This window comes from Notothenia coriiceps, unplaced genomic scaffold (assembly GCF_000735185.1).
Source record: "Notothenia coriiceps isolate Sejong01 unplaced genomic scaffold, NC01 NC01_scaffold00013369, whole genome shotgun sequence".
NCBI classification, from domain to species: domain Eukaryota; kingdom Metazoa; phylum Chordata; class Actinopteri; order Perciformes; family Nototheniidae; genus Notothenia; species Notothenia coriiceps.
The window spans coordinates 1-19,731 of record NW_011346070.1 but is presented as its reverse complement, the minus strand read 5'-3'; the positions used below and the strand labels follow the sequence as shown (position 1 = coordinate 19,731).

The 19,731-nt window shown below is 38.9% G+C and overlaps 4 protein-coding genes across 7 annotated transcripts; 3 read left to right on the top strand and 1 right to left on the bottom strand.

Annotated features, from left to right (window-relative positions):
• Window positions 1-4: 4 nt before the first annotated feature.
• Window positions 5-1,606, top strand: LOC104947913 (G2/mitotic-specific cyclin-B2-like; the record flags this gene model as incomplete). Its single annotated transcript, XM_010774036.1, has 4 exons — window positions 5-148; window positions 456-596; window positions 675-785; window positions 859-1,606. Coding segments are annotated over 4 exons (507 nt in total), but the record flags the coding sequence as incomplete, so codon positions are not given.
• A 74-nt stretch (window positions 1,607-1,680) lies between these two features.
• Window positions 1,681-5,376, bottom strand: crybgx (crystallin beta gamma X). The gene is made up of 6 exons (XM_010774035.1): window positions 5,333-5,376; window positions 4,855-4,903; window positions 4,065-4,186; window positions 3,302-3,437; window positions 2,580-2,719; window positions 1,681-1,848 (listed from the first exon to the last, which is right to left on the bottom strand). The coding sequence occupies exons 1-6, from the start codon at window positions 5,374-5,376 to the stop codon at window positions 1,716-1,718; spliced, it is 624 nt and encodes a 207-aa protein (XP_010772337.1). The 3' UTR covers window positions 1,681-1,715.
• A 1,995-nt stretch (window positions 5,377-7,371) lies between these two features.
• LOC104947911 (lactase-like protein) lies at window positions 7,372-13,686 on the top strand. Of its 3 annotated transcripts, none has more exons than XM_010774033.1 (15): window positions 7,372-7,466; window positions 7,986-8,149; window positions 8,449-8,609; window positions 9,296-9,383; window positions 9,701-9,810; window positions 9,892-10,020; window positions 10,118-10,213; window positions 10,519-10,573; window positions 10,666-10,827; window positions 10,995-11,269; window positions 12,055-12,181; window positions 12,302-12,501; window positions 12,580-12,643; window positions 12,764-12,822; window positions 13,116-13,196. In XM_010774033.1, exons 2-14 carry the CDS (start codon window positions 8,023-8,025, stop codon window positions 12,820-12,822), a joined length of 1,653 nt encoding a protein of 550 aa, XP_010772335.1. In that variant the 5' UTR covers window positions 7,372-7,466; window positions 7,986-8,022; the 3' UTR covers window positions 13,116-13,196. The 3 variants fall into 3 exon arrangements, with proteins under 3 accessions (XP_010772335.1, XP_010772336.1, XP_010772333.1); XM_010774034.1 differs by having other exon boundaries at window positions 12,764-12,841; window positions 13,116-13,175; XM_010774031.1 differs by lacking the exon at window positions 12,764-12,822 and having other exon boundaries at window positions 13,116-13,686.
• A 1,411-nt stretch (window positions 13,687-15,097) lies between these two features.
• Window positions 15,098-19,667, top strand: tipin (timeless interacting protein). 2 transcript variants are annotated; one of them, XM_010774029.1, is made up of 7 exons: window positions 15,098-15,153; window positions 16,435-16,563; window positions 17,637-17,730; window positions 18,449-18,524; window positions 18,642-18,764; window positions 18,858-18,915; window positions 19,113-19,667. In XM_010774029.1, the coding sequence occupies exons 2-7, from the start codon at window positions 16,446-16,448 to the stop codon at window positions 19,502-19,504; spliced, it is 861 nt and encodes a 286-aa protein (XP_010772331.1). In that variant the 5' UTR covers window positions 15,098-15,153; window positions 16,435-16,445; the 3' UTR covers window positions 19,505-19,667. The 2 variants fall into 2 exon arrangements, with proteins under 2 accessions (XP_010772331.1, XP_010772332.1); XM_010774030.1 differs by lacking the exon at window positions 15,098-15,153 and adding an exon at window positions 15,882-16,008.
• The last annotated feature ends 64 nt before the right edge of the window (window positions 19,668-19,731 follow it).

The window sequence follows — 19,731 nt, the reverse complement described above, 5'->3', positions numbered from 1 at the left end:
GGTGGGAGACTTCGCCTACATCACAGACAACGCCTTCACAAAGGCTCAGATTCTGGTGATGGAGCAGCTGATTCTGAGGGCCCTCAACTTTGAGCTGGGACGCCCTCTTCCTCTCCACTTCCTGAGACGGGCTTCCAAAGTGGGAAACGTAGGTTCTTGTAAACGTTTACCACTGCAATATTGTCTGGGCAATGTTTAAGGACTTATATTGGACAATGCTAGTGTAGAGCTACAGTATCTATCAATCATTTCACTGCGTGTTCTCAGTTTGACCTTGCATAAAGAGCTACCAGTGATGGCTTTTTTTTTAAATGTATTTTAATTTTAATTGATTAGGTAATTTAAAGAACTCATTAATTCTAGATTTGTCCTACGGGAACGAATACTATAAACAATCTTTGAGATTTTGTAAAAAAATTAATGAGATTTCACTGGTTTGGATGGTTGTGCCTCAGTCTGATGTAGAGAGACACACGCTGGCCAAGTACCTGATGGAGTTGACGCTTCTTGACTACAACATGGTGCACTATCGGCCCTCTGAGATCGCTGCTGCTTCTCTGGCGCTCTCCCAGCTGCTGCTGGTAGCCCTGCCCTGGGTGAGTGATGGCATTTGAGGGGCATCTACACTTAAAATGTTTAATTTTCCTGGTGGTAATTTTTCTGTCTTGTCTCAGTCTCCTCAGCAGCAACACTACTCCACTTATGACGCCACCCATTTGAAGCCCATCATGCAGCACATCGCCAAAAACATAGTGATGGTCAACGAGGGGAAGACAAAGTTCATGGTGAGTTGAACGACCAAGTATAAGCATTAAAGTTTTGATTTGTAGCAAAAATAAAACCCTTTTTCCTCTGCAGGCTGTGAAGAACAAGTACTCGAGCAGCAAGCTGATGAAGATCAGCCTCATCCCTCATCTGAACTCGGCCATCGTCAAGACCATGGCAGCCGCTCTGCTCGGCAATCCTTGAGAACTTTTAGATCAGTGGACGTTTCACTTGCACTTTATTTAAGATTGATTGCAATCTGTGGAAACTACACTTCAAATGATTTTATTTTTGCGCAAATTTCAGAATTTTAGCCACTGTTTTTACACGGATGATGTTTTGACGAAACTCTTTACGGTACATCAGATGTTCCTCCAATGCACCTTGAACTGCAGTTCCAAGCTAGCGTTTAGATGATGCATCGCTTCCAATCAGAAGTTGTGTGCAACGAGATTGTTCTTTCTAGTTTGTTTACCATCTGATTTCTTAAGTCTACCTCATGAGTATTGTGTTTTTGCTTTCTTAAAAAACATTTGAAGACACTTTAAGATAATTACTGTTTTATCATGCTTTTTTTGTATGTGTTATGTTGGATATAACAGTATTTACTCTTTTTTTTTTAACTAAAGAGGTTTTAAATGGCTGAGGTTGTATTTTCATTTTTGTACATGTTTCATAATGACAGCTGGCTGATGTATGGATTTGTTAATCCATTAGGTTTTTGTTTAGTAACTAATATTTATATGAACGTGTTGGTGAATCCCCACTAACATTTATATTTATTTGCAACCATTTCAAAATTATTAAACCTTTAAATGAAAATGCAAACTTCTTTTTTTTATTTATTTTTAACCAGTTTATTAGTCAAATAGGTTCTGCTGTGTGTGTGTGAAGCTGACAGGTTTCATATTGACTTAAGGAGTCCTGTGGGCAGGACTCGGGTCAGTTGTTCAGGTGAAGCGGACTCTGCGCATGGAGCCCACGGTGCTGTTCTGGCTGCCCCAGTCTGAGAAGTTGTTGTAGTCGCGCTTCTCCAGGATGTAGTGAGGCCCTCTGTAGTTGGGCTCCTGATAGCACACCCAACTGCAAACAGAAGGGTTAGTCATTTAAAAAAACACGTTAATTTTTTTCTGAATGCATCTACTCAAAGCATTGCGTGTAATGTCATCTAGAATTACTGCTTCTGATTTTCTGTCATTAGTTATTGACCCAAGCTAGCTTTAAAATCTAATTGAAAGCTTCAAACGGGAGCAGCTGTTGACATTAAAGGGGCGATTCACTCAAAATAAAATGCATATTTCGCTTGACACAATTGCTATTTATCTAGATGTGTTGTGTTTAGGAGGTGTACACCTTTATCTTGGATATTGGAACTAGAGGGCACTGGATTTATGCACAACAAAAAAATGGGGAAATTCACAAATCCTGACCCAGTTCCTCAAGAGGATTCCAACCTTACTTAAGGAGCAAGTAAGGAGTAAGGAACTGTCTTCTTTATGCCAAACTATGGCCACTGTCTGTATTATAGCACATAGGCCCGGCCATTTCACTGTGGGGTGTAGTTTGTTTGAAAGAAAATAGTTTCTAAATTAAACCGCTGATAACAAGGTCTGTGGGTTAACTTGAGTAACCAGGTCATGATTTTTGGGCACCACAAGCCAAGTGCCATCTTCTATAATTAACGCATACCAAAAGAATATCACACTACCGGAATGAGAACAAATGTGTTATGTTTTTGGGGTGAAATGTTCCAAGTCCAAACAGACTTGATTGGAGAAGTCACAGAGGATATATAAATAGGTTGTTGTACTTACGCTCCTCCGAGCACGCGGATGGAGGCGACCCTGTTGAGGCTGTAGCGGCTCATCAGGTTGGGGATGTCATCCTGGATCTCCATCTTCTTACCGGAGAAACCGGCACGCTCAAACAGATGAGCCTTGCCAGGATTGTTGTCCTGAAATAACAAACACACAGAGTGCCAATGAAATGCCAACTGGGTGGGTGTCTATAGATACAAGGTGGTAATGTGTATTTAGGGGAACCTGAAGTAAATCAAAGCCCCCAATACATAACTACAAGTTACTTATTTTCCTCTTGTTTTGTTTTTTTAAATGACCTGACTTTCTAGTTTTTCAGTAGTTAAGTCATTTACATTTATTTATGTCAGTTTTCTAACATTTACTGTAGGTACCCATGACATATTTAATCAATGTCCACACATGTTGCAAATAACTACACACCACTAATATCTCAAATCTGTCCAACAAAAGAAAAATGTAAAATGTCAGATTCAAAAATTACTTCTACAGGGTTTGAAGATCCAAATCTTTATATTTTAGAGATTATTTTGATGCGTTAAGCTTTGAATAATGCATGGGAATAACAGAAATAGCACTTACTGATGCAGTAGATATGACTTTAGAGGATTAAACGTGAGCTGCAGTGTGCACACATCCAGTCCAGGTCTCAGAGTGTATTCCTCTTCACCTGGACTAACTGTACGTACTGTAACGTGTGTTTTAGCTTCATGTCTCACCTGTTTGACAGCACGGACAGAGGAGACGTGGTCCACCTGGGCGGACCACTTGTCGTAGCAGTTGTACTCTCCCCTCTCGGACATGTCCCACAGGTACTGACGGCCGCGGAAGTTCTCATGCTCGTAGCCGATCCATCTTCAGAGGAGAGGGAGTCAGTCAAAAACACAGCTCGCAGACTAGTTACTTTACAGATTTGGTTTAATGATGTGAAATATAATCAACTCTTAAATCAGTCTTTAGTTACACCTGGAGTAAATACCCTGCAGTATAAAGTCATTAAAACTAGCTGCACCTTTACCAGCTTTGAGAACACTTTAATGCATCAATAATTATAATCAAAACATATAATATATATTATTCTGAAATGGGCCAATCTGCATAATGACTACTTTTACTTTTGGTACTTTAAGTATATTTTGATGCAAATGCTTTTCTACTTTTACTTGAGTAACATTTTGAATGCAGGAGTTTTTCTTGTTACAGAATATTCCTACACTCTGGTACTTCTACTTTTACTCAATTACAAGATCTGAGTGTTTCCATATTTGTAGGCTCCCATCTGAACTATAACAAACGAAGTCTACTCCTACACTTCTGGAGTTTCACTATTTAAAAGTTGAAAAAAGGTGTATTAAAAAACCCATTCACTGTATTGAGGTCCGCTGACAGACTGCTGTTATCTGTTTCTGTCCTTTTCCCCTGTGGACTCCTGTGTGTGTTGCAGTGACCTGTGGTGTGCTGTAGGTGGGGCTGCAAACTTACGCTCCGCTCTCCACCTGCACAGAGTTACATCTCTCTGGGAAGCTCTTGTCACTGAGCCTGGCACAGTCAGAGCTGAGGTCCAAACGCCTGCCGGCGAAGTTCCTCTGCTCGAAAAGGGTCACCTGAGGGCACAGACACCACGGGAAACACATTGTATTAAAGTTAAACATCAGCACTCAGATGTTCATCGCCTCCCAAGTATGAAGCTTACATTTTCTTTTGTTTACTATGTTGGGTTGCACATTTCCACTTGTGGAAAAAACTCTATGACCACTTCAGTCACACTATAAGGTTTTTTCCTTAACGTTTTGAACATTTTGACACCAAATACTACAATAAGCCATGATGAATTTATATCATTTGTTGTTCTGATTGGGAGGGAACATGTAAATCTTAAGAAAAGATAAAATGATGGGTTATATTCTCAAATGGTCAGATTCAAAATTAGTAACCAATTACAAAGCTTCCAAAGTATATGTAAAGGAATACACAATATTAAATAACTAACATATTTGGTTTACAGTAAACTGATGTGCTAAATATAATGCAGTAGATATTTCTTTGTGAACCACAGCTGAGAGCAGTGAGTTTCTGGAAACTAAACCACAACATTGAAAATAACTAGTGAGCTATGCTAAGTTACATAGCTTTAAGTAATAAATAAGATAATTAAAGCTATTCTTCGTCAGCCAAGAGGTCCCCACAGAAAATGATATATGTTTTACATTATACTAAACAACACTAAACAGGTAAATGACACTTCATCAGTTAATAGCAACATGTAACTCACCCTCCCACTGGACCCGTAGAAGGCACGTTGGAGTACAGACCCCAGCTTGCTGTAGATATAGAAGGTTTTATAGTGAATAATTACTCCCCCAAACACTCTACACCATAATTAAAAACAGATGATAAAGAAATAACAGAGTAACTTAATAAAAACATGAAAGTGTGTTGAGGTAAAACTAAAGACCTGAGCTACTGAAATGTCATCATTTATGTCACTTTGGTCAAGAAACACTGAAGTGCTACAGATTGTAACCAATAAGGAATTAGAAGTATTTTCATGCTTTTCAATTTGAAACTACACTGTGCAGAATGTGTGCATGTCTCCTGCCATGATCACATCACAAAATCGGGTGATTTTGGGAAACTGGTATAGCCTGAGAACCAGCAGCAGGTGGGACGTGGAGCCATGGGCCCCCCCCCACCCCAACACCTCTGAGCAGGGGGCTCTTTGGGTCTGGTGCACGGCGCTCTGGACATACCTGGTTTGTTGGGCTAATCCTTGGACTTTAGTGAAGATGTTCATGTCAGCTCTGTGACGCAACAAGAAAGCCCCTTAAATACAGCCAGGTGAGCTGAGCCCACAGGTGCTAGAACACAGAGGGGTTCTGCAGCAGTCCATTGATATGCTAAACACACAAACACAGTCATGTTCTCTGTTGTCACACACACACAGCTGCAAACACGGCATGCAGAGGACAATTAGACATACAAACACACATTTGGCCAGCAATAGAAATAGATGTGTTCATGCAGATACACAAACACTAGTATAGAGAACAGAGTTTCTACACACACACACACACACACACACACACACACACACACACACACACACACACACACACACACACACACACACACACACACACACACACACATGTAAATATGAGAGTGCAGTGCCAACAGTTTTGGCTTTGAACAATTCAGCGTTTTAAACGACAATGCCCTTTAAACAATGCGCTTTATGATAATGGTTGTATTCATGCTTTGTGCATGGCCAGCTCCAGCAAACCGTATTCAGTGTAGAGGTCGTGACCTTGAGCTGGGGGGGGACTCACGGACAGAACAGTTTTAGACTTTTCCACTCTGACGGCTCCACTGATGTGGTGGAGACACAAATCAGACATATTGTGTGATTAGATATTCTTTTAGACTTAAGTCAGTTGTAGACGTAGAGACGTTTAGAGGAGGAACATCTTAAGAGGAGAAATTGTAGGCTAAAATTGTTTTACCTTTCCATTTGCATCTGAAGATACCGCCTACATTTACCAAAAGTTAGCAGGATAATGCCTAATTTGCATGTTTAAACACAAAACTTCAAAAACTTATAATACTTGTCTGAACGCAAGTAATCCAAGGGAGAGGTTTCCTGGTGATATCTATTAGTTATAAGTAAGTACTTTAATGCACTTACATGCACCAAACTCTCTAGTTTCATTCCTATCTATATTCAATATTTTTTGACAGAGATGTTTATTCATCTGATTCTAATCACATTTTCTTCCTTAAAAACACACCAAAGATTGATCTTTTTGTGTGTTAAAAAGTGATAGCCAAAATACCAACTGTAGATTTCTGATCCAGAAATGTATGCAAATTAGCATATTTAGTAAGATGGGTATATAGTTTATGTTAATATTTCTTATTACTATTTTATGCTGCAAAGTACATACGGGATTGTTAATGTTCCAACTACACTCCAGTCATTAGCTGAGGGCGGACAGTCTTCAAACCTTGAGCATACACTTTTAATGTGTCTCTCATTGGTCTGATAACACTGACTTTATAATGAAAGATACACAACACATTTTTCTTAAGAAGATTGGTGTGTCCTGAAGAACACAATAATAATGTAATAATAATGAATAACTCTTTCATTCAGATTGCACTGTTGTACAGGATTTTTAAAAGGTGTACAATGAACATAACTATGTAGGTGCATTGACTCCACACGACTCATTTATTTGATAAGTCTGGAGGAATCCAGTAACTTCATTTTGTTTAAAAAGAATACATTTTAAACATCATAGAAAGTAATTATTTGAAGTTCTATTGTAATAGATTATATTTAATTAAAGTATAGTATGTGAAAATATCTTTCAAAATTAAAATCTATATCTTTTATTCACTAATACTTTATGTGGATTAGGGCCAAATGAGTAAAAAATGTGAAGAAAAACACAAACAGACATTTGTCCTCATTAAAGGTTTCTGCTCTAAACATTGAGACATTAACAAGTCAAACAAAATAAAGTGTGACACCAAGCTGCCACTGTATCAGGTTCACTGACATTAACTCTGCTTACAGGGTCAGAATCACCTCCTTTTCTAAAAGATCTGTTGGCCCCAGCAAATTCACTGTTACACCTCACTGACTTCAAATGGAGCGGTATTCAGAGTGCATGTGGATGGGATAGGGGAGGGGGAGTCTCTGTATGGGGGCTGATGAATAGCAGAAAATGTCCCTGGATTATTCACTCGGTTTTGTTTTTGTAACATTGGCTCTGAACCTGCCGGTGACACTGGGCGGCATTAACTAGGTCCAGAAGCTTGGGGATGTTTCTTGCACTTTGGAGCAGTTTCCAGCGGAGACAAATGCAGGACGTGCCGCAGGTCAGACATCTATATGTGGTTCTGAGAGAGGGGCTGAGGCTGAGAAAGGCTGGGCAAAGGGACACATGTAGGCAGAGAAACAGGACAGGCTTTGGCAGGAGGACTCTCAGGGAACTTCACACTTTGTAACCCTCATCTTGGTTATCTTTCACACCACTGGAGATTTACAGAAGCTTGAAATGTCGCTCATCCTGACCGTGCTGAACAAGCTGGCTAAATTCCTGTCTGTGATAGCCTTCTGTGTCAGTGTGTCTTACAGCTGGCTGAAATGAAACTAGATTCTTATTTTATATCTTAGAGTTCTGATAATGACGGGTGTGTTTTCAGTGGATCTTTAAGAAATGATACTCAGGTTTGGGGTTTATGTTAGAATGGTAACCTGTGGACACCTGAAGCCTTGAGTGAGTTTCTCAATCGTTGTACAGGAACAGGATATGACAGCAGATGTTGCCTTTGGCCTACGTGTAAGCAATGATATCTGTGAAATCAGAGATCAAACATACTGATTTTTTCCTCCAGGTGTAAAAAAAGAGAGAGTTTCTTGCCAAAGATCACAATGCTGCAGCGGTGCATCCTGAGGACGTACCATGTGTTTGCTTTGGTGCTGTGTGTGTCAGCCAGGGAGGACTTTGACTGGACCAAGAATGAAAAAACATCTTTCTACTACAGCACCTTCCCAACTGGTAAGACGAAACCTGCACTATAGTCATGGAAAACTTGGTACTATATGCTGCATAAATATTAACAGCTCCCCACTTTGAACATAGTACATAGTATTGTCATTTCTTATTATATTTTATTCTATATATTTTGTGTAAATATTGTCTTTACTTTTCATTTGTTACAATAGTCTTAAACATTTTTATTACGTATACTTCTTTCTGTGTTTATGTATGCACCACTTATACCAAAGCAAATTTATCATATGTGTAATTGTTAATAAAACCAATTCTGATGCTGACATGTATTGTGTCCTCTGCAGGTTTCTCCTGGGGAGCTGGCAGCTCCGCCTATCAGACTGAAGGAGCGTGGAACATAGATGGCAAAGGAATGAGCATCTGGGATGCATTCACCCGCAAGAAGGGGAAAATATTCCTGAATGACACTGGAGACACATCGTGTGACGGCTACAACAAATTCAAGGTGACATGCCGAGGGAGCATCTGCTTCCAGTAAATAAGTGTTGTTTTTGTTACACACATTAGTTGAAGTGCTAAACATTAAGTCTTACCTTTAGATGTAACATCAGAAAAATCTGGGTAGAAAAATGATCTGTCTGACATTATTTTCTCTTTAATCTCTTAGATTTGTACCTTTTTACATAATATGTATATCTAAGATTAAGATCCATTTGTATTATGGTTGTACCAACTTTTGAATTTTCTAAATGTCTTTGTTTATCATTTAAGATACATATTCTCATTTGGTATCTCCGAAACCTTGTAAGCAGATTGATATCCCTTTCATCTCTGTATGGTAAATATTAGGCTATAGCCAAGAAGCGTTTAGCTGAGTAAGCATTAAGACAAGAAACAGTGTCAAGCTGCTAGCCAGGACTATCTGAAAACAAAATAAATCTGCCTTCCAGAACCTTTTTAGGAAAGCTAAATGAAACAAGAGCTAGCTTTTCCCCTCTTTTTCCTTTCATTGTGCTAAGCTAAGCTAACCCTGGCTGCAGAGTGGTCGCAAAGTTCTCTAACTTTCGGCAAGAAAGCAATAAATATATTTCAAAAAATGTCGAACTTTTCCTTAAAATTAAGTTCTGAGGCTGTGAATAATGTTTGACTGCACTGCATGATATTTAAAAATGGTACTCGTTGTTTTCTTAGGATGACATCACCTTGATGAAGGACATGAAGCTAAATCACTATCGTTTCTCCATCTCCTGGCCAAGGATTTTACCAAGCGGACTGAAAAGTAACCATGAGCCTGGCCTTTCTTATTTCAATTTATTCCCTCGTTTTCCACAATTTCTTATTTTTCATATTTTTCCACTGTTGTGGAATGCCATATTTTTTTCTATTATTTTGTATTTATTTACTGATTATTAAAATCAGTGCTCCAATGTATTGAAGTAATGAATTATCAGAATGTTATCAAAATTCATTTTCCGGCTTTCAGCTTTGCTTTTTCTGTGCTCTTTACTTTTGGAGGTTTGATCGTTGTAATGATAATTGTCTTGCTATTTCTCGTAAAATTGTTCATATATATTATTTTACTTGCTACTCTCTCAGGTGAACACATCAACGAGAAAGGAATCAAATACTATGAAGACCTGATTAACATGCTGCTGGACAATAAGATCACTCCCATTGTTATTTTGTATCACTGGGATTTACCGCAGGTGGGCCCTAAACTCACTAAACCTTTCAAATGTACAGATTTTAAGCCACGCCGTAGAAGCTAAGATGTCTTTGCTCCCTAGCTCTTACAGGAGAAGTATGGTGGGTGGCAGAACGTCACCATGGTGAACTACTTCAACGACTTTGCTAACTTGTGCTTTGAAAGATTTGGACACAAAGTGAAATACTGGATCACGTTCAACAATCCCTGGGTATGTCCGGGTTGGAGGGAAATGGTGGATTGACTGTCGTTGTGAAACATTTTTGTGTTTGACTTGGATAACGGAGAGTGTTGTCTTGTGTTCTCAGTCTATTGCTGTGGAGGGATATGAAACAGGGGAACATGCACCAGGAATGAAGCTGAAGGGAACCGGAGCTTACAAAGCTGCCCATCACATCATCAAGGTAAGACTCAAGAGATGATACTTTGTGTTCCTTTCTCCTTGTATGCTAATTGAAATATGACCAACACTACTGTACTTTGTGAGACTTTAGTCATGTTTACTGTACATAGTTCTTTGCCCGTTGTTTGGCCAGCGTTACAAATGTTTTCTTGCAATTGGTTTACACTTTTACAAGCTGAGAATAATTTTTTCAGGTTTTCTTATGGTGCAACCTGATTTAGTAAATCACAAGTTTGAAACTAATTAGTTGATATAGAGATCTTAGACCGACATAAAGCTGACGCTGCCTTTCTGTCTCTGAAACAGGCACATGCTAAAGTTTGGCACACGTATGACATGCAATGGCGAAGCAAACAAAAAGGTGACAGCACAATTTTGTTTTCATTTTGGTATTTATGGTCATCAAAGTCAAAGTTAATTTGGCATCATGCTGTATGTGTTTGGTGTGTCCAGGCATGGTTGGTATCTCGCTAACGGCTGACTGGGGTGAACCAGTGGACATCACCAACCAGAGGGACATTGAAGCAGCGGAGAGATACATCCAGTTCTACCTGGGATGGTTCGCTACCCCCATCTTCAATGGAGACTACCCCCAGGTTATGAAAGATTACATCGGTGCGTCACGGTCAACTGCAACTGTTTATAGGAGACACTACACACTAGAAACATGAAAGCATCTGTTATTTGGCTTCAAACTAAAATGTTCGTTAGCTTGTTGGCACCTTTTTTTGTCTGTTGTCATTTTAGTTTCAGTATTAAACTCGATGAATTTCGACCTTTAGGTAGGAAAAGTGGCCAGCAGGGACTGGGAGCTTCACGGCTGCCCGTCTTCTCGCCTCAGGAGAAGAGTTACATCAAGGGAACCTGCGACTTCCTAGGCCTCGGACATTTCACTACTCGCTACATCACCCCGAAGAACTACCCATCTGGGCTGGGAGACAGCTACTTTGCAGATCGTGACCTTGCTGAGCTGGTTGACCCAAAATGGCCTGATCCAGGCTCTGAGTGGCTCTATTCTGTTCCCTGGGGCTTCCGGCGCATGTTGAACTTTGTCAAGGTATGCAACAAACATTTGAATCAAATCCAGACATACAGCTGTATAATATAGGCAGAAAATGGAGTGATGCTAGATGTTAAATTGATTAATCTCAGAAATTACGACAAAAATGCCATGTAAGTTCAAGGTTCAAGGTTCTTTATTTGTCATACGAACATAGCTACAGTGTAGTCATAGGCTGTCACAGTGCTGCAAGTTGAGGATTCACAGTGGTCTAAAGTCAACTGATCAATTTAGAGACACATTATAAAGGGCTTAACCATGTTTGAAAAAGCAATAGATGGATTTTAAATACTGAAATGTTTCCTTAATAAATAATTAGAGATAAGCTTAATTTGATTGAGAAGAGTGATACCAAACTCATGTTTGTATGTTAGCTATAAAGTAGAGCAGAGTATGAAGTAAGGGAAATCATCTAGCTCAGAAGTTCAAAAATACAATTACTAACAACTTTTAAGCTCAATGATTTTGTTTGTCGTGTTAGTTTAGTTGCAACAATTACATACAAATAAAAACAAATAATAATGTGTGGCACACAACAGTTAATCATGCCCCTAGCACTCCTGGCTGTTTCCCTCTGTTTTCTGTCTGTATGCTAAGCTAATCTCCTAGCTCGAGCTCTACAGTTAACACACACAGTCATGAATGGTATTCATCTTCTCATTTAAGCCTGAACATTTGTCACATTGCATCATGCCAGTATAACATATTTTGTACAATAAAACACAAGTACAAAAGGTTCAGTATGTATTCTATTCTTATGTATAATGGTGTCTCTCTAATAGACTCAGTATGGAAACCCCATGGTATACGTGACAGAAAATGGTGTCTCGGAAAAAATGGTCTGCACCGACCTCTGTGATGACTGGAGAATGCAGTACTTTAAAGACTACATTAATGAGATGCTCAAAGGTAAAATAACAGCTCTACTAAACACTGTCTGGTCCGTACATTATACTAATAATAGTGGCCAAGTAAAATTAAACATGTCACCTGTTTTGTATTTTTACGTTTCCATGGTTTTACTAACAGCGGTCAAGGATGGCGTCAATGTGAAGGGCTACACAGCTTGGTCTCTCCTGGACAACTTTGAGTGGGATGAAGGATTCTCAGAGAGATTTGGACTCTACTACGTGGACTTCAGCAACAAAAATAAACCACGCTACCCCAAGGCCTCTGTCCAGTTCTATAAACGCATCATCAGCTCCAATGGCTTTCCCAATCAGAGAGAGGTAAACTCCAACAACAGACTAAACGTTCAAAGTCTGTCTGGAGCACAACAAGTTTATCTGTTTGTTGGATCTTCACAGGTGGAGAGCTGGAAAAGGAAAGCCGTAGAGACTTGTGCTTCCAGTAACCAGCTCCTGGCTGCAGGTTAGTACAATACAACATTATAAAGTGTAGGCTGTGCTAAAGCTGGGTGGGGAAAAACAAAGAAAAAAAAGCTTGTTATTCCGCTCTCTAACAGAGTTTTTCTTTGTTTCGCCCCTCCAGCTAAAAGAAAGTCCCAGGGAAATCAGGAAAAGGCTTGGCCAGTGCATGATGAAGTTTAGGTACAAAAGTTGTTTCTGAGTAAGATTACAATGTTTTTTATTATTATGCAATGCTGTTTTATACCTCTACTCGACGCCACTTCATGTATATTTCAGTTCTCTACATTTTACTGACAAAAATGAAACTTTTAAGGACTTGTGTTATTTCACATATAATCTAAGACTTAAGTCAAACAGCCAAATATAGGTTTTGGATTATTACCCTCACATGTAAAGAGAGAAATTACTTTCCTGTTATGCACCCTTTTTCTGTGATTAGAAAATTGACTTACATTTCCATGTATGTGTTTCAGATCCCTTGATAGGTCACATGGAGATGGTATCAGAAATCGTGATTCCCACTGTGAGCACACTATGCATCCTCCTCAGTGCAGTGTTCCTCATGTTCCTGCTGCGTGGACGCATCTAAAAGAACACACACACACACGCAAGCACACACGCACGCACGCACGCACGCACGCACGCACACACACACACACACACACACACACACACACACACACATCTGAGAGTGCCTTCAAAGCTGTGAAACTTTATCCTGTCGAGAGCATTTTGTTGATTTAACTGTCCTGCTTTTCTGTTTTGAATAAAAACGTTTTTGGGTTGTCAGTATTTAGTTTAAATAGCCGGTACCTGTCACAACTTTGGAAACATTGATTCAAGCTTGGTATATTATGACTATTTTGAAAATGTTTTAATAAACTGGTCTTGTGTGTTTTTTGATGTAGCTTAGTTTTGTAGGCTACTCAATCTAACTGCAGAGAAGAAGGTTTACTGTCAACAAATTAAAAAAAAGTGATGGAGATACAGTATTGTTGTACTCGCTGTTGATCATACAAATAAATACATGTTTAAGACATAAAATGTGCTAATTATTGCGTCAATAATAAATAAACAATTTCCTGTGTTTTATCCTTCAAAATAAAAGCCCTGAAACTGGACTCTAATAATGAGCTGAGGGAAACCAAACCAACATATTGCAAATCGCCTGGGCCCAGGAGTTCAAAACTTTTAATCCCTATCTGATCAGATCAGATTTAGATTTTGGGCAGTTCAAAACCAAAAAACAGGATTAGGATGACTTTTATATCCGATCAGATCAGGAAATCCAATCAAAGCTTTAATCTGGATCAAATCTTCAAAACGGGTAGTTCAAACCGACAACACAGGATTGGGATCAGTTTGATCCCAAAAAACTGGATTACCCTGATCCCACCAGAGGGGTGGATTTCCAGTGGATTACCAGAGCAAAATGTACTGTACAATTTATTTTAAAATATGTTTCAATTTAAATAAGATGGCAACGTTTGTTAACTGAAATAATACACAATTGTTAGCCTTCATGGGAAATACATTTTATTTTTCTTCATTTTTGTCTCATGTTTGTTGGTGGTCCTATTGTTTTTCTAACCAAATGTTGATGACATAAATGTTGATGCTCATAAAAGTGTAACAGCAAAGATTGTCAATCACAAATGTAATTTAGATTAAAGTAAAAATATCTTCAACAAAAAAAAAGTCCATCATCTGTCATCACCTTTCAAATAAAAAAATATAATTAGACATTATAGATGTCTCTGCAATGTGGTCTCTTGTCTTCCTTGTATTATTTTCATATCCACTAGATGGCGACCGGTAGGATTAAAGCACTGATATTCAGGATCTAGTCATCTTGAAAAATCGTAATCTGGATCAGGCTGATCCTATCCTGAATTGCTTTGAACTCCAGGGACAACATTTGGCCGATTTGTCTGATCCTGGATCACAAAAAATGGGATTTCAAAATCTGATCGGATCTGATTGAGATTAAAAGTTTTGAACTCCTGGGCCCAGGTGTATAAATCAAATAGTGATTATATTTATAGATTATGATTTACATTATATAGAACCTTTTTTAAATGACCGAACCACAGTCACACAAACAAAATGCACTCCAAATTACAAACGCAAAGGAATGTAACCAGTCCTGTTCTTATTTTTGCTACTTTGAAAGTTATCTTTCAATTACAAATTAGCTTTTTTCACTTATATCAAACTAATCTATATCAATTTCATTATATTTTTCTGCATGCATATAATTGTGATGAATTGATTTGTATTGGTGAAAACTGAAGCTCAAAATAAATGCTTCCTAATGTATAACTTGAAAATGGTTTTACATGTCTCAATCGCATCAGAATAGCCCTTTGTTGGTGCTAATTTGTAAGTATTATCTACTTGTCTGTTGGATCTTTATGTTGAAAAAGGAACATTATAGAACCGGAAGTTGATATCGCTAGCAGTAGCTTTTCGTCATTGCATGTTGCTCGCTCTCAGCACAGCTCTTAACTGGTAAGACAACTTTACTATGACACGGTCATTCATAAGCTTTCACTATTTTAGTGAATTGTGGTTAACGTCAACTTTTGATGTTTTACCATTTCACTCACATGAATTAAAGCTTACATGTTAGCTAACTGACCCAAAGTATCTCATCAGCTTCTAATGAACGATAGCGTAACAGCGCACTGTTTACTCTCTTTTACAACTGACGTAACAAACTTTACTTATAATTAAAGTCAGGTTATGACGACGTTACGACAAATAAGTGGATACCCTGTCCACTATGTTGTACATCTTCTAATGGCCTCGTTATGTGACGGGGAAGCACACAGGACTAGCAATGTTTTCGCTTTCTGTGTTTGGGCCATGATTGAGTTTACCGCCTTCTTCTGAACGACTGATATCCGTTTTTCATGACCGATACCGGATATGAGATACGTCAAGCAGACATGGAAGATAACAACCATAACAACTTGCAGCACTATCATTAATTTTGACACCTTGCAAATAAATTACAGAAATAATGCTATTAAATATATATGACTGGATACCACAGTGTAATAACACTTCATAACATAACGATGCATTTGTTATGTTGCAGGCAGCTAGTTCGTTGAGGTGGACCTGCTATTAAAATGTTTTTTGGGAAATATTTTTAAATGTATATAAAAGATAAGAATGCCGTTAAGCATCTTATCAGAAATACAGAAGGCTGAAAGTTAAGTGCAGAATAATGTACATATTACATACCAATTAAATAAGATGTAGAAAAAGTAACACTAGTTACATTCAATTAATTGTATTAACATAGTTGACAGTGCAGGTATTAGGTATACGATGCTGTAACGCTGAGTGCAATTATAGGTAATGCAAATAGTAGACACTTTATACAGAATCTCATATCTGATCATGTAAACTGCATGCCAAGGCCTGGTTGTAATGGGATGTGAAATAAATAAATATACTTACCCTCTGAGTCAGTATATTCAGTGTGCAGGTTTATGTACTGCACAGATAATGTAGTGGATTAAAAAAAACAATGTTTAACTCAAATGTAGATATAAAGAAGACCCAAAAGTGTGTCATTGTTGTTCGCAAGTATAGGATTTGAGTTATTTATTTATTTATTTTTTTGATTGAGTTTTATATGACACAGGATTTTAAACCCAAACGAATCATGTATTTTCCCATTTGAAATGATATGTTCTTAAAAAACACAATTTTATACGTTGAACTATTATGGCTTTTAGAGCTATATTTGACTGACCCAGGTTGTACCTTTCCTTCAAGAGTTGTCCACCATGGAAGACGGCCTGTTTGACATTCCTGACTACAACACCATAGAGGATGAAGCTTTCCCTCCGCTCCCACCACCTCACTCCCCAGGAGGACAAGAGAACGGAGACCCTTTTGGAAATGGTGAGAAGCGAGAGAATATTCCAATGTAAAGCCAGGTTATACCTCGTGACTGGAAAAAAAATCCAGTGATAATCAAAAATTATTTACAGTTGAAATGCCCATCACTACACATACAAATGGTAATAGTCAAAAGTCACATTTTATTGTCAATCTTTCAGTTTCTGTGTGTGGAGGAAATTCCACACAAAACCTAAACAACCTGTTTGGCAAGAAATGAACAAATAATAGAAGTTTAAAACAAAGTTTTGTTATTTAATAAAGACAATAGTTAATCTATTTCAGCCGAAAGGACAGAGTCTTGCACCAAAAGGTTCGTACAAGATCTGACAACATACAATAGAAAATACAAATACTTTATACACTCGAGAGCAAGGGAAGGGGAAGGTTCTCAGCAAGGCAAATGTACATTACAGGAAGTGTTGGCCAGACGGTTGAAACTTGCACACATGTTAATTACAAATCAATGGTCGAAGAGGCAGCCTTCTGTCTGTTCTAAGGAAGTGAGAATTAGAGGCTGGATCTGAAATTAGACTTAATGATACATTTACTACAGTCACTTCTAAATCTGTGAAAAATGCACATTAGTGCAAGACTGTCCATAGCAGCGTGGAAAGTGTCTGGTGCTGGATTTTAGTGTCTGAGTGTGTGTGGGGAGTTAAAGTCATGGTCCAGTGGGGGCAGGGGGGAGAGAGTTCAGCCTCCTGACAGCCTGGTGGACGAAGCTGTTTTTCAGTCTGGTTGTGCTCGACCTCAGGCTGCGGAACAGGAGGGGGAAGAGGCAGGTGGAGGGATGGGTGGGGTCACCCACAATGCTGAGTGCTCTGCGGGTGTTGTAAATGTCCAGGAGTGATGGGAGTGAGGCACCGAGGATCCTCTCAGCAGTGTTCACGACGCGCTGCAGGGTCTTGCGGTTGGATGCTGTGCAGCTTCCGAACCACAGCCCCAGTAGAAGAATAGAAAGGCTTTATTTGAAAATACAGCTTAAAATCTACCCTGCTGAAAATGTTCTCTTGTGTAACGTTCAACAAAGGGATATTGACCACCTGTCCGGTCCTCTGCTGTGTTTGATGCAGGGGACGGAGACGGCGATGTGTCCGGGCTGGCGGACGTCCCTGCTGCTAAAAGGAAAGGAGTAAAGAGACCGCAACCCAAGCTGGACTCTCAGAGGTACCTCAGACATCTGAGCGTTTACATCAAGGCAGAGGATTCATTGTACTGTCGGCTGACATTAGGACGTTTAAACACCAGGATTCCTCAAACTAGGGCTGCAACACATACAAATTCTATCAAAAATCATTATATTACCTAGTGCATTATCCAAATTGTATTAAGCGCGATAGTATGTGAAAATGTCCGTATGTAGCATTGTGATGCTACAGATAAATCCTGGCCTACCAATCATATTCTGCAGATTTAATAAAAAATCCTTGTTTTGTACGGATCCTCTTAAAAAAATTGCACCTTGATCATTTCAATATCTTTTTCACTGATGGTGGGAATAATGTTTGAATAATGATCTATCCCTCTAATATCGCAAATCATATTGCAACTGCATTATCAGTCAACATAATCAGTAGTTTGTTTTTAAATCATGCAGCCCTACCTTCTAACCGTAATTAAAGCATGCACTTTTAATGTAGGGAAATAAATGATTGTGTTTGGTACAGGCTTTATTATTGTATTTGAGCTACTCTTAAAGGTTTTCAAATATTCTTTTACACTTACAGCAAATAATGACATACCAATATCATTTTAGTCAGCATTGATTACAGAAAAGGATCCTATTGGAGCTTGTGTTATTATTTTCAATGATATCTAACCTTAGAGCTTCCCTAATCAATATTTTAGTAATAGAGGAAGTTACTGAGTATTTGTTTTTCTACAGGCTCCTCTCAGAAAGAGGACTTCCAGCTCTGCGAACACTGTTTGATAACGTCCGTTTCAAAGGCAAAGGGAAGGAGGTAAGAGCTGACAAAGCAGCAGGAAACTCCGGAGTAGCTCTTATCGAATGTATTTAATAACATCACATACATTTATCCAACTTATTATAATGTTTTATCTACGTTCTGTCCCCCCAGGCTGAGGACCTGCGGCTGCTCATGCAGAAGATGGAGAACTGGGCCCACCGGTTGTACCCCAAAATGCAGTTTGAAGATTTTATTGAGAAAGTGGAGAAGCTGGGCAACAAGAAGGACGTGCAGGTGGGATGAGGATGTTGCTGCTGAATATATTTATGAGATGTACTTTTTTCGTCAGTGCAGAATGACTAAAATAATTCTTCTTCTCTGCGGCAGACATGCCTCAAACGGATCCGACTGGATATGCCAATGATATACGAAGACTTCATGGGTGGTAAGGAACATAAATTGATCTGAAACATTAGATATTTAATATACATTGTCCGGAATTACAATAATCCCCAGCTAATTGTTGGTTAAATTGACTTTTGGCGCCATATGCAAACTTTTGAGAGGGTAACATATGGTTGTCTTGGTTTTTAAGTCCATGTATAATCATCCACTCTTCTGTGAACATGTGTCTTTGTTCAGGTGAAGAAGCTCCTGAAAACGACGTCCTCAGGGAGCCAGATCCTTTTGAAGAGGCGGGCTTTAATGACCTGCAACGGCCGATCCACTCCACCCCAGCTCCTGCTGCCCCTCCTCCGATGGCCTCCCCTCCCACTATGCCCTCCCAACCCGCACTATCGTCCCCTCCTTATTCCTCCCCAGCCGCTCCCTCCCTATCGGAGGAGCAGCGTCGACGCATGGAGCTGAACAGACAGCGGGCTTTAGAGAAGAGGCTCTCCCGCCAGCAGCAGCCAACACGTGAGGGTCTATTTATCAGTTCAGTGAGGGACAAATCCTCTACAAATAATGCCAACAAACCTCAGCCAATCACTATCCAGATGCCTTTAGAACAATCAAAAATCAACCAATGGTGATGCTTTCAAGAATATGAATTGCATTCCCAACAGGCCAGTTGGAGATTTTTTAAAATTATTTTTATTTTAATATAAAACAAATTTTTTCCTTAAAAAAAGTAACCCTTAACAATATATAGACATGTATAAAAGAGAATTTAAATAATACTTAATTTACCTTGAAAATCACGCTATTAAAAAAAGTAAGAAATAAAATATATTTCTTAATTTATTTTCTTACTAAAATA